The 13,157-nt window shown below is 38.1% G+C and overlaps 1 protein-coding gene across 1 annotated transcript in view; it reads left to right on the forward strand.

Annotated features, from left to right (window-relative positions):
* FREM1 (FRAS1 related extracellular matrix 1) overlaps window positions 1-13,157 on the forward strand; it is a 61,722-nt gene that overhangs the window by 28,639 nt on the left and 19,926 nt on the right. Inside the window, exons 19-24 of the mRNA XM_079330475.1 lie at window positions 309-505; window positions 1,286-1,514; window positions 3,113-3,257; window positions 5,553-5,694; window positions 7,165-7,360; window positions 8,088-8,352. Coding sequence (XP_079186601.1) covers window positions 309-505; window positions 1,286-1,514; window positions 3,113-3,257; window positions 5,553-5,694; window positions 7,165-7,360; window positions 8,088-8,352 — 1,174 coding nt within the window. The remainder of the gene's footprint in view (window positions 1-308; window positions 506-1,285; window positions 1,515-3,112; window positions 3,258-5,552; window positions 5,695-7,164; window positions 7,361-8,087; window positions 8,353-13,157) is intronic.

The raw sequence follows: 13,157 nt of genomic DNA on the forward strand, positions 1-13,157 counted from the left end.
TTTCCTACCTGTCATTTGAGTTGATTTTATGTGGGCTCAATTTTTGAAGTTTTTCTGAACTATAAAGTGAGAAGTGTCAGAGTCAGTCCCACCTGAAGCAGAATGATGCATTTTTTTGGGGGGATGGAAAAGGGCTTGTGTCCTGCAGTAACATGTGCAATGTCATTCCTACAGTCAGAAAATGACAAAGAACTTAAACAATTCAAGTTATTAATTCTTTGAAAAAAGACATAGTTTTATTTTTTAAAAACAATGGATAAGACTAAAAGGCATGAAAATACTGTGCATTTTCTGTTTAAAATCTGCAGGTTCATTTCAGCTGAAGCATCTGAAGGCCATGAATATAAACTATGTTCAAGCCAGGCACTTGCAAATGGAGCCAACAGAGGACATGTTTGTACTTTATGTCACTGATGGGTTGCATCGCTCAGCAGAGACTCCATTTTTTGTGCTAATCAGCCCAACCAATGATGAAGTTCCAGAATTCATAACCAGGAATATTACTGTAAGAAAACAAGCAAAATATTAAATCATAGAACTACTTTAACCAGAAACCACTTTTTAAATATAAATAACAACATTGTCTTCATACCTGTTCCTCTGAGTATTTCTCTTACTTTGTGTAGTTCAGACTATTCCAGGAAACAGCCCAGTGAAATATAATGAAAAGAATTTCAATGGGATAGGAGCAGTGCATAGCTCTAGGAAATTTGCATTTAAGTAAAAAGAAGGACTCAAATCTTTAAACAAATAAGTCACCTAGAAAGCAGAGAGATCTTTAGGCTTCTTCTGCATTCTCAAGAGCCTTCATATTTTTAATAGAGTATTTTTTTTAATATTTCTGGCATAGCTTCTCCCCTCTCTGTAGACTGATTTTAATATAAATAACTCTGTAAGCACAGAGTGTAAACTTACAGTAAAGAAAAAAGTGGATGTATAAATTTATATGCATCTATATTTTTAGATACCTTTATGTATTTAAAGACTTTCTCCTTTTGCATTTCTGAGCACTAGATTAGGGATTGACTTACTTAACAGGTTGTCTATTAATTTGGGCAAATATGAACTCCTTATCTCAACTTCTCTTTTCATCACTGTAACCAATTAATTTCTCTATGTCTTTTAAAATGATTGAAATCAGTAGCTAGTTAAAAAACTACTGGGTAAGGCACGGGTGAATCAAGAGATTCACTTGGCCAAAGAATGCCCTACTCATGAAACCATGTTAGAATTCCATTATTTCTTTTCATGTAAAATTATTGGGTGTTCTTTCTTTCACGTTCAGGTTCAAGAAGGGGAGATGAAGGAGCTGGATCTGTCTGTTATCAATGCAGTTGATCTGGATGTGCCTCAAGACCCTCTGGTGTTTGAGGTTGTGCAGAGGCCCTCCTACGGGTTCCTTATCAATGGTGTTCATGGCAGTGATGTCCTACACTATAAAGAGTTAATTAACCACGATCATCACAGCCATGGGTTGCTTGTTCATGTCTTTTCCATGGAGCTACTGTGGAGTGGTAGGTGCAGCATTCTTCTGACAATGGTCTTTCATTATTTTAATGAGGCAAGTGGCACACTAAACAAATCTTCATCATTTATGTATTCAGTTGCCTTATATTTATTTTCAAGGCAATGTGTAGGAATGGAAGTTGTCCTATTTAATACTGTTCTTGACTCCTGATTTTAGGAATCATCAGTAAAATCATCCTGAGAGATCTCTGTATCAAAAAGGGTAGTAATATGAGTAGGAAAATCATCTGTCCTGATTAAAATAAAAGGGAATAATGTAACATAATGTAACATCATCAAACAAATTTGTAAATGTTTTACAGCATCTAGAATAGAGGGAAAATAAGATTGATTTAAAAACACAGTAACTGTTCATGGGGTTAAATATTTCTTCAAGTGATCACAAAATCGCAGAACATTTTGGGTTTCAAGGGACCTTTAAGGATCAACTAGTCCACCTCCCCTGTTATGGGCAGGCACAACTTGCACAGGATCAATTGCCTAAAGCCCCATTTAACCTGATCTTGAACATTTCCAGCATTCCACAACCATTCTGGAAAAATTGTTCCAGTGTCTCACCATTCTTACTGTAAAATGTTTTGTGATTATGTCCGACCTAAACCTACTCCTGCCCCTTGTTATGTCACTACAGGCATTGGTAAAAAGTCTCTCTCTGTCTTGCCTATATACCTTCTTTAGACACTGAAAGGCTGCAATATACCATATGTCTAGTAAGAAATGTACAAATCTGGACTCCACAGCTTGGCATGATCACTCAGCCTGCTTCAAAGCAGCAAATCTATTTCAAAAGCATGTAATGAAAATATGTATTTAACACTGCAAGGAATATTCTGGATTCCTCCTGGCTGTGGCTATTCAGTGAAATATGGAATCTATCAGTATAAAGAAGTGCATGAATCCAGTACTGCCACTCAAAATTCAGTTCAGCCCTCAAAACTGGAGGAAAGATTTTTTGTCTCTGCCTGTCTGATATGAACCTCCAGAAATATCAGGTGTCTGCCCCAAATTCTTCTGCCTTTCCAAGTCTTGCTTTTGACTTTCTTTGTTGGCTTTTTCTTTTTGTTATCCATAATGGTGCACAAGCCACCTTTGGCCTGGAATTTCTGATTTTCCATGGTCATAGATACAAGGCCAGCTGTCTTTCCAAAGGCTCCTTCAAAGATTCCTGAGGATTAGTTAAACCACAGGGAAGTATTGCCAGGCAGTCTCATCCTCCCTATGGTTCCCATCAAAGTGATTTGGAATAAGGAGAGAAGAAGAAATGTACCTTTCTCAGATTGACAAAAATCCCTTCTTTGGAGAGTCACTCCTTGCTTAGGTCAGGCTGTGACCTCGAGTCAATAGTATGATGTTAGACCACTGAATAGCAGTGGCTCATCAAACACATTTTCTGATAGCTGAGAGAAGTTTACTGTTACCCTAGCATATGGGGAGACGAGATGGAAAAGAAGGTGACTGAAGTAGAGTGAAATGATGAGAGGGATTTTGCAGGAGTCAGATTAAGTCGTTCTTTCAATTTCTCTCATTCATTCTCTGTCTCACTCTTTTTCTCTCTTATTCTTCTCCCCCATGATGCCTCACATAGGAATGAAGCTGATGTACATGCATGATGACTCTGAAAACCTCACTGACAGCTTTAAAATTCAGCTATCAGATGGAAAACATAAAGTTCTCAGAACCATTTCAGTAAAGGTCATTCCAGTGAATGATGAGAAACCGGTGCTGAGCAAGTAAGTCACATGTTCCTGTTTCTGACAGTTCAGACAAAATGATGGAAAAGTGAACAAAACACCAAATAATAGAATCATACCAAAGTTAAGGTTGGAAAAGCTCTTTAAGATAATCAAGTCCAATCATCAACCTAGCATTCCATCCCATTAAACCATGTCTTTGGTTTCTGATGCAAAGAGGAAGCCATAATTAGTAACAAACTAATGTCAGTAAAAGTGTTTCTATGTATGACTCCATCAGCCTGTTTAACAAAAAAAAAATTACTGAAAGAGGAGCATGCTTAGCGTTGCTCTGTATTAAGCAAATAGAGGAAAAATAAAAGTGTACAGTGAAATATGTTTGCTGTTTCTTTCATAAGTTGCTTCAAGGTGTTTGCCAGGTGTTGTACCTCTGTTGAACATTGACCACCATGATACTGTTTTTCCCTTCCCTGAGACAAACACCTGCCTAAAACACCTCAGTGAAAGCAGCTCTGGATTTTGGCATGAGAGGATCCACAAGGCTGAAGCAGAGGAAGGGCTTTCAGATTAGAATTATCTTATTATATATTCTAAAACTCTTTTTCTCTGCCATAATTCAACTGCTGCAAAGGCACACACTAACTTCCCTTATGCTTCAAAGCTAGGAGTTGTAAATGAATTAGACATGATCAGAAATTGCCTGGCAGGCCATTTCTAGATAGGCAGCTGGCTGCAAGAGAGCCAAACCTCCTGGACATTTTAAAAGGAACTCATCCCTTGGGATCCCCAACTGATGACTTGTCACAGAGCATCAGGACCCCCATACTTTTGACTGTTTTCCAGACCCAGGCAGGCAGATGGGAGGCTAAGAGTCCAAAGGTTTTGGGAATATAGCTCTGAACCTCTAAAGTTTGCATTTCAGACTCACAACCTATTAAGCAGACTGACACTAAGAAGAGAATTTCTGATACCTCAGGGTATTTGGCTTACTTTCAGATCAGAGTTACATGCAAAGAATTTTTAAGGTTTTTTTTAACCAGGTAGAGCTTTCTGCAATAACAAATGTTAGTTTCTTAGTTAAAAGATTTTCAATGACCACGTAATGCTAAAATGAGAGAATATAAATTTTCAATTAAAAGAAAGAGTATAATTTATGTATACTTATATCAGGTACAGATAATTACTGATAATTGCCTATTTGTTTCTCACATGCTATAGCTTGATCTGCCATTTTACACCCCTTCTTTCTGAAAGAAATGATGAAGTGCAAGAAGTCAAGTGTATTTACCTTTGCCCGGCTAGATCCAGAATCTGTTGCTTCCTTGTCTGGCAATGTTAGGTCTCATCACTTGCCATTTCTGTGGTGAACAATAGCATAAATTCAGACATCTCCTCCCAAAATAACTATTCCTTTATAAGAAGTTACTGCCACTTGCCTGTTACTCCTCCACTGAGAAGAGGTGTGCTGCCAGTATTTAAGCAGTAGTGATTTAAGAAAATGTTCAGTTTGGGCCTGGGGTGATTTCACTGCTGCATTTAGTCACTACATCTTCACTGTAGGGTACCTTATAAAGTTCCTTATGTCAATGCAGTGTTTTACAGGTAAATATTGGGCAGTACCTGTAAGCTTTTCTTAACCGTTTGATCTTGGGGCACTTTCCACCCCAGGGATTTTCAGCTCTCCTCTCCATTAGTTATGGTCAACAGACTGAAAAACCTGTGATGGGATGTTTTTGGCTGGCAAGCAGTGCCTCTTATTCACAGTGATTGCCAAAACCTCAATCTGTCACCTCTTGGATTGCATCCCATGGAAGAGAGTGACCTTGGGGAATGTAAAGCCTTTGCACATTCCTCTTGAGAGTTTCTTCCCAAAATGAGATGTGGGTGCTAGAAGGAGAATAGGAAAGGAGCCAGTTAGATATGGTATGTCTCTTATAGATGAAGGTGAGGCTTAAAGACTAGCTGTTTGAAAGACAGTAACAAAAATCAGTTCATTACAGCCAGTATTGCTGTGCTCTACATCAGCAGTAATAATGCAGTCTCTATGTTTACACTGTCTTCTTCCTATAAATTGTATGAAGATAAGCAGAATACGATCCAGATGTGTTAAATGAATTTGTTTTAGGTATTTTTGTTCTTCCCCACCAAAAAAGGAGAAGCTTGTCTGCACTGTTCACTTTTTTTCTCTTTTGAACTGAAATAGGCACCCTTCTTCTATTCTCTCTGAAATTGTCATTTCTGTCAGCATTTGGTTAATCCATACTTCTGGCAGAGAAATTACATGTTGAAAAGGTTCCTTTTATTGCATCAATACATGACTTTTAATTTTTTCAGGAAGAACGATATAGAGGTGAACATGGGTGAAACTCAAATCATTTCTAGTGCTGTTCTGTCAGCAGAAGATAAAGATACCCCCAGGGAGAGAATTTACTACTTATTTGCAAGACTTCCAGAAAATGGTCAGCTTCAGCTCAAGGTTAGTCTTTGTACTTCAACAAAAAGCAGGCATGCACAGGACTCTCTCTTTTTAGGGCAAAATAAAGTTCATTTCCCTTTTCTCCCAAATGCCTGTCATAGTTTGAAGTAGACAGCTTGGCCAGTTTGATTGCTGAAGAAGCACTTGAGAAACAGTGATGCTGTCCCAGAGGCTTTGGAGCTAAAACCCAGGTCCCAAACAGGAGAATATGGAAGGTGAAAAACATGACAGATCATCTGAGGTTAAAATTGAGAGAGATGCTGAGATAATCATCCCACAAAAAGGGAAAATGAAGCTAGGATGAAATGGGGGGATGACCTTGGTTTAAAACAAACAAACAAACAAACAAACAAACAAACAAACAAACAAACAAACAAACAAAAGTCTTTACTTCAGTTACTTCAGGGTTCAGAAAGCATGGAAGGAGTTGCATGTGAAAGAGCAATAAATACATCAACTAGAAGAATAGCTTTGGGGAAGGAAGGAAAAAGGAATATGGTGGAAAGGATATATCAAGAGGAATGGCAAAAAATAAGATTAAAAATGCAAGATGAGATGATAATCTGTTGATCTAAAATAAGAAAAAGGAACAAAGATAGAAAAAAATGTGATTTTAAAATAGCATGCATATGTGATAGAAATAAAATTCCGTTTCTAAAACTTGTGAATTTGGAAAGCATTTTGATGCTGGAACTCAGCATCAATCTGTGATCTCATGAGACTTGTGAGTTAAGTCTGAGGCAAGAGACAGCTGCTGATTGGAATGTGTCAGTTTGAATATATAGGGTACATATACATACCATAGCTTTCTCTCCTTGATAACCTTTGCTCTAAATATAGTGATGCTGTTACCCACTAAATGTCAACTTCATTGATCACTCCAATTCAGGGTACTAGGCTATCTTCACAAAAGCAAGAAGTTTTATGTGTACTTCAGGATTTTTTTTTGCAGCTGAGGACCTCTGGGGCTCTAAATTTCTGTGCTTCCCTGAAGTTATTTCTGATACTGTTTAAGTTATGATTTCAGATAGAACCAAGAGCAGATTTATGAAATTAAGAAAACCTAAGCTGGGTTTAATTTTTATTTATGATTTTAAGTATGATACTGTTTAAGTTATGATTTTAGATAGAACCAAGAGCAGATTTGTGAAATTAAGAAAACCTAAGCTGGGTTTAATTTTTATTTATTTATAATTTTTATTTAATTTTTATTTTGGTGTCTGATTAAGAGGTGTGCCAGAAATTTATTACTCTGTTTTATTAATGACCATTGTATCTTCTCCAGTCTTATATCTGCTGAAAAAAACTCCAGTTATTTGCTGCCCTTCAAAACATACTATGAGGAAAGAAACCTTTAGAAGGAAAGCCAAGTAGCTGCCACTAACAGGGAAGAAATAACAAAGAAGCACAATTAACTGGAAAGGATGTGTGGGCAATTGTCAGTTAATGAAGGATGTTTATGCTTTCCAGGTAGGACAAAGGTGGGTGACTCTCCGAACTGGAATGAAGTGCACTCAGGAAGAGCTGGATATGAACCTTGTAAGATATGTCCACACAGGAGCTGTGGGGTCCAAGAAAAAAGACAGCTTCACATTTTACCTCTGGGATGAGTACAACAGATCCCCAGCTGTGGACTTCTACATAAATATCAAGGACTTGGAAAAGGGTAAAGATCCACTAAACTTGATCTGTCACAGTGCCTGTTTTTGAAACCAAGGTATTTGAGTACATCTTGATCCTTTCCTTAGCCCTGTCTAGGCCCTGGTAAGTGTCCCTGTAGGTCCTGGAAATTCAATTGTGTGGATTTCACTGTTGGCTGGGTCCTGGATGTGAAAAGGCTCTGCTGCATGCAGTGTGTTGCACCTTGCCTCCTGGAACTCTCAGCTGCTTTGCAAACAGAGCTGAAAATATCATTGTGAAACTAGCTTTATGTTTGGGTAAATCAGCACAGAAAAATTATGAGAATATAAAAAGGTAGGCAAAAGACTGTTCAGAAACAGCTCTGTTTCTCAGGTTATTCTGCAGTCTTACATCTCTCTTTTTATATTACATCTCTATTAGAAACACAGAGGTTTGCCTGACATTGCTAAGATTGGAAGATGTGTCAAAGAGGCTGTGGTCTCTTCATCTTTGGCCGCAACGGGATAACAGGTTTCAGGTTCCAAAAGGATAAAACCCTAAGAAATGTGGCTATGGCTGATCTCATGGCTGACCCTGCTTTGAGCAGAAGGCCACAATAAAGATATCCTGAAGTCTTTTCCATGCTGAATTTCTCTATAATCTTAAAGTCTTCTAGTTTTTCTACCAGTGATGGCTTTTCTGTGGCTAAACAATGCAGAAGAGATCATCCAGTTCAATATGACTATTTTAGTGGTTTTTTGTCTATTCTGCAGGAGACATTGCTATTTCTATGAAACTTCTTAGAGTGGCAAAAGGAGATCGCAGCTACATTACAACTGATGTCCTCCTTGCACTGGATGGTACTGACAAGCCAGAGGAGCTGCTTTATGTGATCACCTCCCCACCCCAGTACGGGCAAATAGAGTATGTCAGCTATCCTGGCATTCCCATTGCAAGCTTCAGTCAAATGGATGTAGCACGACAGATTGTCTGCTACGTTCACAAAGCCGAGGCAGTTGTTCATGAAGACACGTTCAGGTAAGGCATAGTACCCCACCCTCCAGGCTCCTCCCTTTGATTTTTTGGGGTATTTGAAAAACCTGTACTACACAACAAAAAACACCCAAAAACCCCCAAAAGAAATCATTAAAAATAGCTGGAGGCTCTGCATGAATTCCCAATGTTTATAGAGCACATCTATTTCTATGGCAATAAATACAGGTGGGAATGCTTTGGTAATGAATGCATTTTCTCACTGATGCTGAAAACATAAGCAGAGACACATTACTCAATGATACTAGCTTCATTATTATAGCACCCAGCTGTTAAGATTTAAGCAAGAGAGAAGGACTGAGAAGATACTTTACCATGTGGGTACTTTAAACATACTTTACCATGTAGGATGTGGTAAAGCTGGTCCGTTCAGGTATTTAATAACAACTTTCTTATCTGTTATTATTTATCATATTAATTTGATTATCGGTTTTTTGAATCCCTAAGTATCCTGGTATATAATGAAACCAGTCTTAATCTGTTTTGATACTATCACAGCTCAGAAATTCATGTAGACACTTGAAATTCTGGGGTAAAACAATAGGCCTAGTTTAGCAGCCCAATGATAATTATTTTCTGTAATTTTCAACTTAGAACAGTTTATGGTAGATGCATTCATTTTGTTCTCAAATGAACCTTCCTTGGTTATAAAGTAGAATGATGCAATGAATTATCATCAGATTGAGAGCAGATATACTGGTAAAAGTCTTATGGACAGTTTTGTAAAAAAGATCAAAATCAGGGAAAAGAAAAATCTCAAAAATAAAGAAAATGTTTCTATAGGAAGAATGGTTACTTTTTGCTAATATTGCTAATTTTTTATGAATGCAGCTTTTGACAGAAGATGGACTTATTGTAAAATGAAAAATTAGGAGATTGTTGTTTTTCATTTGTTGCTAAGAAAAATTAAAGTGCTGGCTCTTAAGAGCTGCAATTCAGAAAAGACACCTCTTTTAGACTCTCCTAGAATAAATTCCTGATCTGAATGGCTTTTCTCATGAGGCATGATGAAGTTCAAGAACATATTGCATCATCCATTTTGAAAACATTTTTGCAGGCAAGTCAAGCAAGTGGGGCATGGAGACATCAAACAAATCTCCCTATGACACTGGGTCAGGTAGCATTGCTCAGAGTTAACCTGAAAGTAATTCTAAAACTTTCCTCAGATGAAATATTTTTAATTATCCCTTCCACTGCATTCAGTGTTGCGAAAATTCTAGTTAGGAAATTTGTCTGATTCACTTGTACTCACTACAGAAAAAGTGAACAAATATTCCTTGGTTTTACATTTCTTAATTGTGAAACACTTTCACCAAAACTAGAATTAGATTATATAAGTTAGGTTGCAGTCATGCCAGCCCTAACTAATTTGGGCAGTGTAGTGTAGCAGCTTGTGTCAGTAGGACTTCCATATCACATTAACAAATGCAGATTTAACAATTCTAGGCAAATTCCAAATGTAGATAAACCCAATGTTTTCTGTCTAGGCCAATGGCTAAGAACCAAACTAGAAAGTCAGCCTTATAAAAGGAAGGTCATGATTCTTTAATAAATATTGCTATTTGATAACTATTTTAATCTAAATAATTATGTTCCTTGGTGTTGTCATTTGGAAATGGTTTTGTGTAGACATATAAATATTCTGGCAGAATAGTACTATTATTTCAACAAGGAATTAATTACATGGCTAATTGTGGAAGGATGAGAAATCAACTAACCAGATTTTTACTTCCCACTAAAATACTTCCTTCAGACATAAATTTACCTGTATTGTTTGATGCTGTTGGCCTGGAAGAAAGATTTGGCAGTGCTTGCTTGGACAGACGACTTCAAGTGATTAGCAACCTGACATCAGATGCTGGCAGCAGAATGCTAAAAGAACATGTTAATGTCCTCCATTTTGACATGCTGGCTCGATTTTGTAATGAGTTGGCACTATTTATGATTCCATTTTTATCTTTTAAATGCCATGACAGATGGTAGGTCCTATAGCCAACTCCATTGCCATCAAACTGCAGAAAGCATGAAATGTTGGTAGCTGTGAAATCAAACCATGCAACATGTTCTCCAAACTTTGCCTGGGAATTGTACTCTAAATTTAATCAGAGTGAGAATACTGGCTGCTCTCCACTCCTGAGGAAATTGAAAAGCAGACATAAACCACAAATAAACAAACATCCAAAATCTCCAAAAGTGCAGAAGGACATCTTGGACATGGGCAGTTTCAGCACCTGTGAAACTGAGCAGTGAATGAAATTCATGGTGAATTTCAGTCTAATGTATACATGCAGGAGCTTTATTCCTATCTGGTAGGAGAAAGCTGGATCAATCTTCAGTTTCATGAACTGAATTATTGAAGTCCTTCACTAAATATTGTTTGAGACATCCAAATGTTTTTATAGCAACCAAAAGAATGAGAGAAAATTCACTTCTGCTGCAATCTTCCAGGGTTTTGGAAGAAGGTTAAGATCTTGGCTAAAGGTGCTTTACCCTTTTTTCTCCTAACACAGTATTTATCATCATTATTTTAGTTCTGTATTTGATTTCAGATAGCTTACAAATAGCACAACCCTTTAACCATTGGCACAATAGCATTAGGTCAGTGTAGACAGATGTCTCTAGGTTCCCAGCTGGGAATACCATTCTCAGTAAACATATTTCTAACTGCTACACAGTCCCTGGTCTGCCTATGCTCATTCCCATCTGTTTCATGGCATAGTGCCAGTTTACAAGTGATCAAGCTCTAATCATCCAATGTTGGTGAAGGCAATGAGGAATTTTAGATGGACAGGCTGTGTGACACAGGAAGCTGCTCCCTGTCCTACTGAAAGTCAGTCACATTCAAGTCATGCAGCAATACTCTAGGTGTTGACCCTGTATTTTAAAACTACTTCTTCAAGATCTGCAGTCAAAGGGGAAACAGATAATCCACTAAATGTCAGCCAGTCCCCATTTCATTTAATGGTAGAAGAGTGTTAGGTGGAAAGCAGCCAGCTAGGCTGGCCCTCATACTGTCAGAAACAACTGTCCCACTCTAGTAGAGACAAATTTCTTTGCACAGCAGACTCTGCTCTGACTCAGGCAGAACAAACCTGTGTGAAAACCACCTTACAAAATGTTTTTGCACATATTGTACAGCATAGTAATTAAAATTTATGTAGAAAGACAGGTAACTCATACATGCTTTAAGTTGATGGGACATGAAGGATTGTGAGGCATTTTCAGAGCTATTTTTGCTTTCATATTCCCTCAAAAGTTTTTGTTATAGGCATGAAAATGTTCCATGTAATTATTTTCAGAAGAAAATGCATAAATAATGATCTTGCTGATTAAATCTAAGATGAATTTCAAAGGCCAAAAGATTGGTTTTCTCCATATTTTTCTCCAAAACTAAATTAAAAAATAGGTTTCTGTAGAGCATGCTGTCGCTTGTATGGCAAAAGCCCATCCCCAGCTGGTAGGCTTCTGTCATGGTTTAACTGCAGCCGACGGCTAAGCACCAGGCAGCTGCTCACTCCCTTCCCACCTAGCAGGACTGGGGAGAGAACTGGAGAGGTAAAAGTCAGAATACTCATGGGGAGAGATGGAGACAGTTTAGTAGGTAAAGCAAAAGCTGTGCACACAAGCAAAGCAAAACAAAGAATTCACTCATTGCTTCCTGTGGACAGGCAGGTGTTCAGCCATCCCCAGGAAAACAGAGCTCCATCATGCACAACAGTGACTTGGTAAGACAAATGCCACCACTCCAAAGGTCTCTCCCTCTCTCCTTCTGTTTCCCCCCACTCTCTACACTGAGCATGACACCAGATGGTCTGGGACATCCTTTGGGTCAGTTGGGGTCAGCTGTCCTGGCTGTGCTCCCTCCCAACTCCTTGTGCACTCCCAGCCCAATCGCTGGCAGTGCAGTATGAGAGGCAGAAAAAGCCTTGATGCTGTGTAAGCACTGCTCAGCAGTAACAAAACCAAAGCACCCTTGTGTTATCTACACTATCTACAGAACAAACCAGAACTCCAGCCCCATTCAAGTGACCATGAGGAAAATTAACTCTACCCAAGACAGCAACAGCAGAGCTTCCAACAGATTTTCTCTACAGCCTTTGGCACCTTTCTCTTAATTTTTAAAAGGAAAACTATCTGTAGTGAATAATCAAATCTTTAATGCATCTAAAGAAACGTCACTACTTGAGAGAGAGCTGCAAGAAACTATGTAGCTATTGATAGAAATTCCCAGCATGGAAGAAGACTTGTGCAGATAAGATCATTTGATAAGTTTATGCTATGGATATCAACATTTTTAACATTACCCTAATGCAATTTGTACAGTTCTGTGCAATATCTTAGTATTTCAGTGAAACTTTACTTGACTTCTGTAAAGAAACATGAATTAGCTCCTCTGAATAGATGAAAATGCAAAGATACAGGTTAGTGTCTAAACAAATCCATGAAGTGAGATAAGGCTGAATCTTTCTCCAGTTTATTTTTTTTTAGATAGTTTTGGGAGCATTGGGTAGAAAAGATTTGTAAAAGTCAAGAGAAAGGAACCCAAACCAAACCAAAACCGGCAGGTCAAGCACTTCACATACCTCTTTCTGTAAGCTGTAGGGGCTACTGCCAGGTAACCAAGTAAAGATAAATTTTAAGGATGTGTAAAATATGTATGCCAGAAGCTACAATAAGCACCCCAGGCAGCCTTTTCTTTCAGATCTGCTCCACCTGTGTCCCAGCTAGAAGACTAGATCAGGTCTGTTATGACTGTTGATCTTCAAGACCTCTGGCATCTGCTCAATCCC

The sequence above is a fragment of the Erithacus rubecula genome, assembly GCF_903797595.1.
Source record: "Erithacus rubecula genome assembly, chromosome: Z".
Lineage (NCBI taxonomy): Eukaryota > Metazoa > Chordata > Aves > Passeriformes > Muscicapidae > Erithacus > Erithacus rubecula.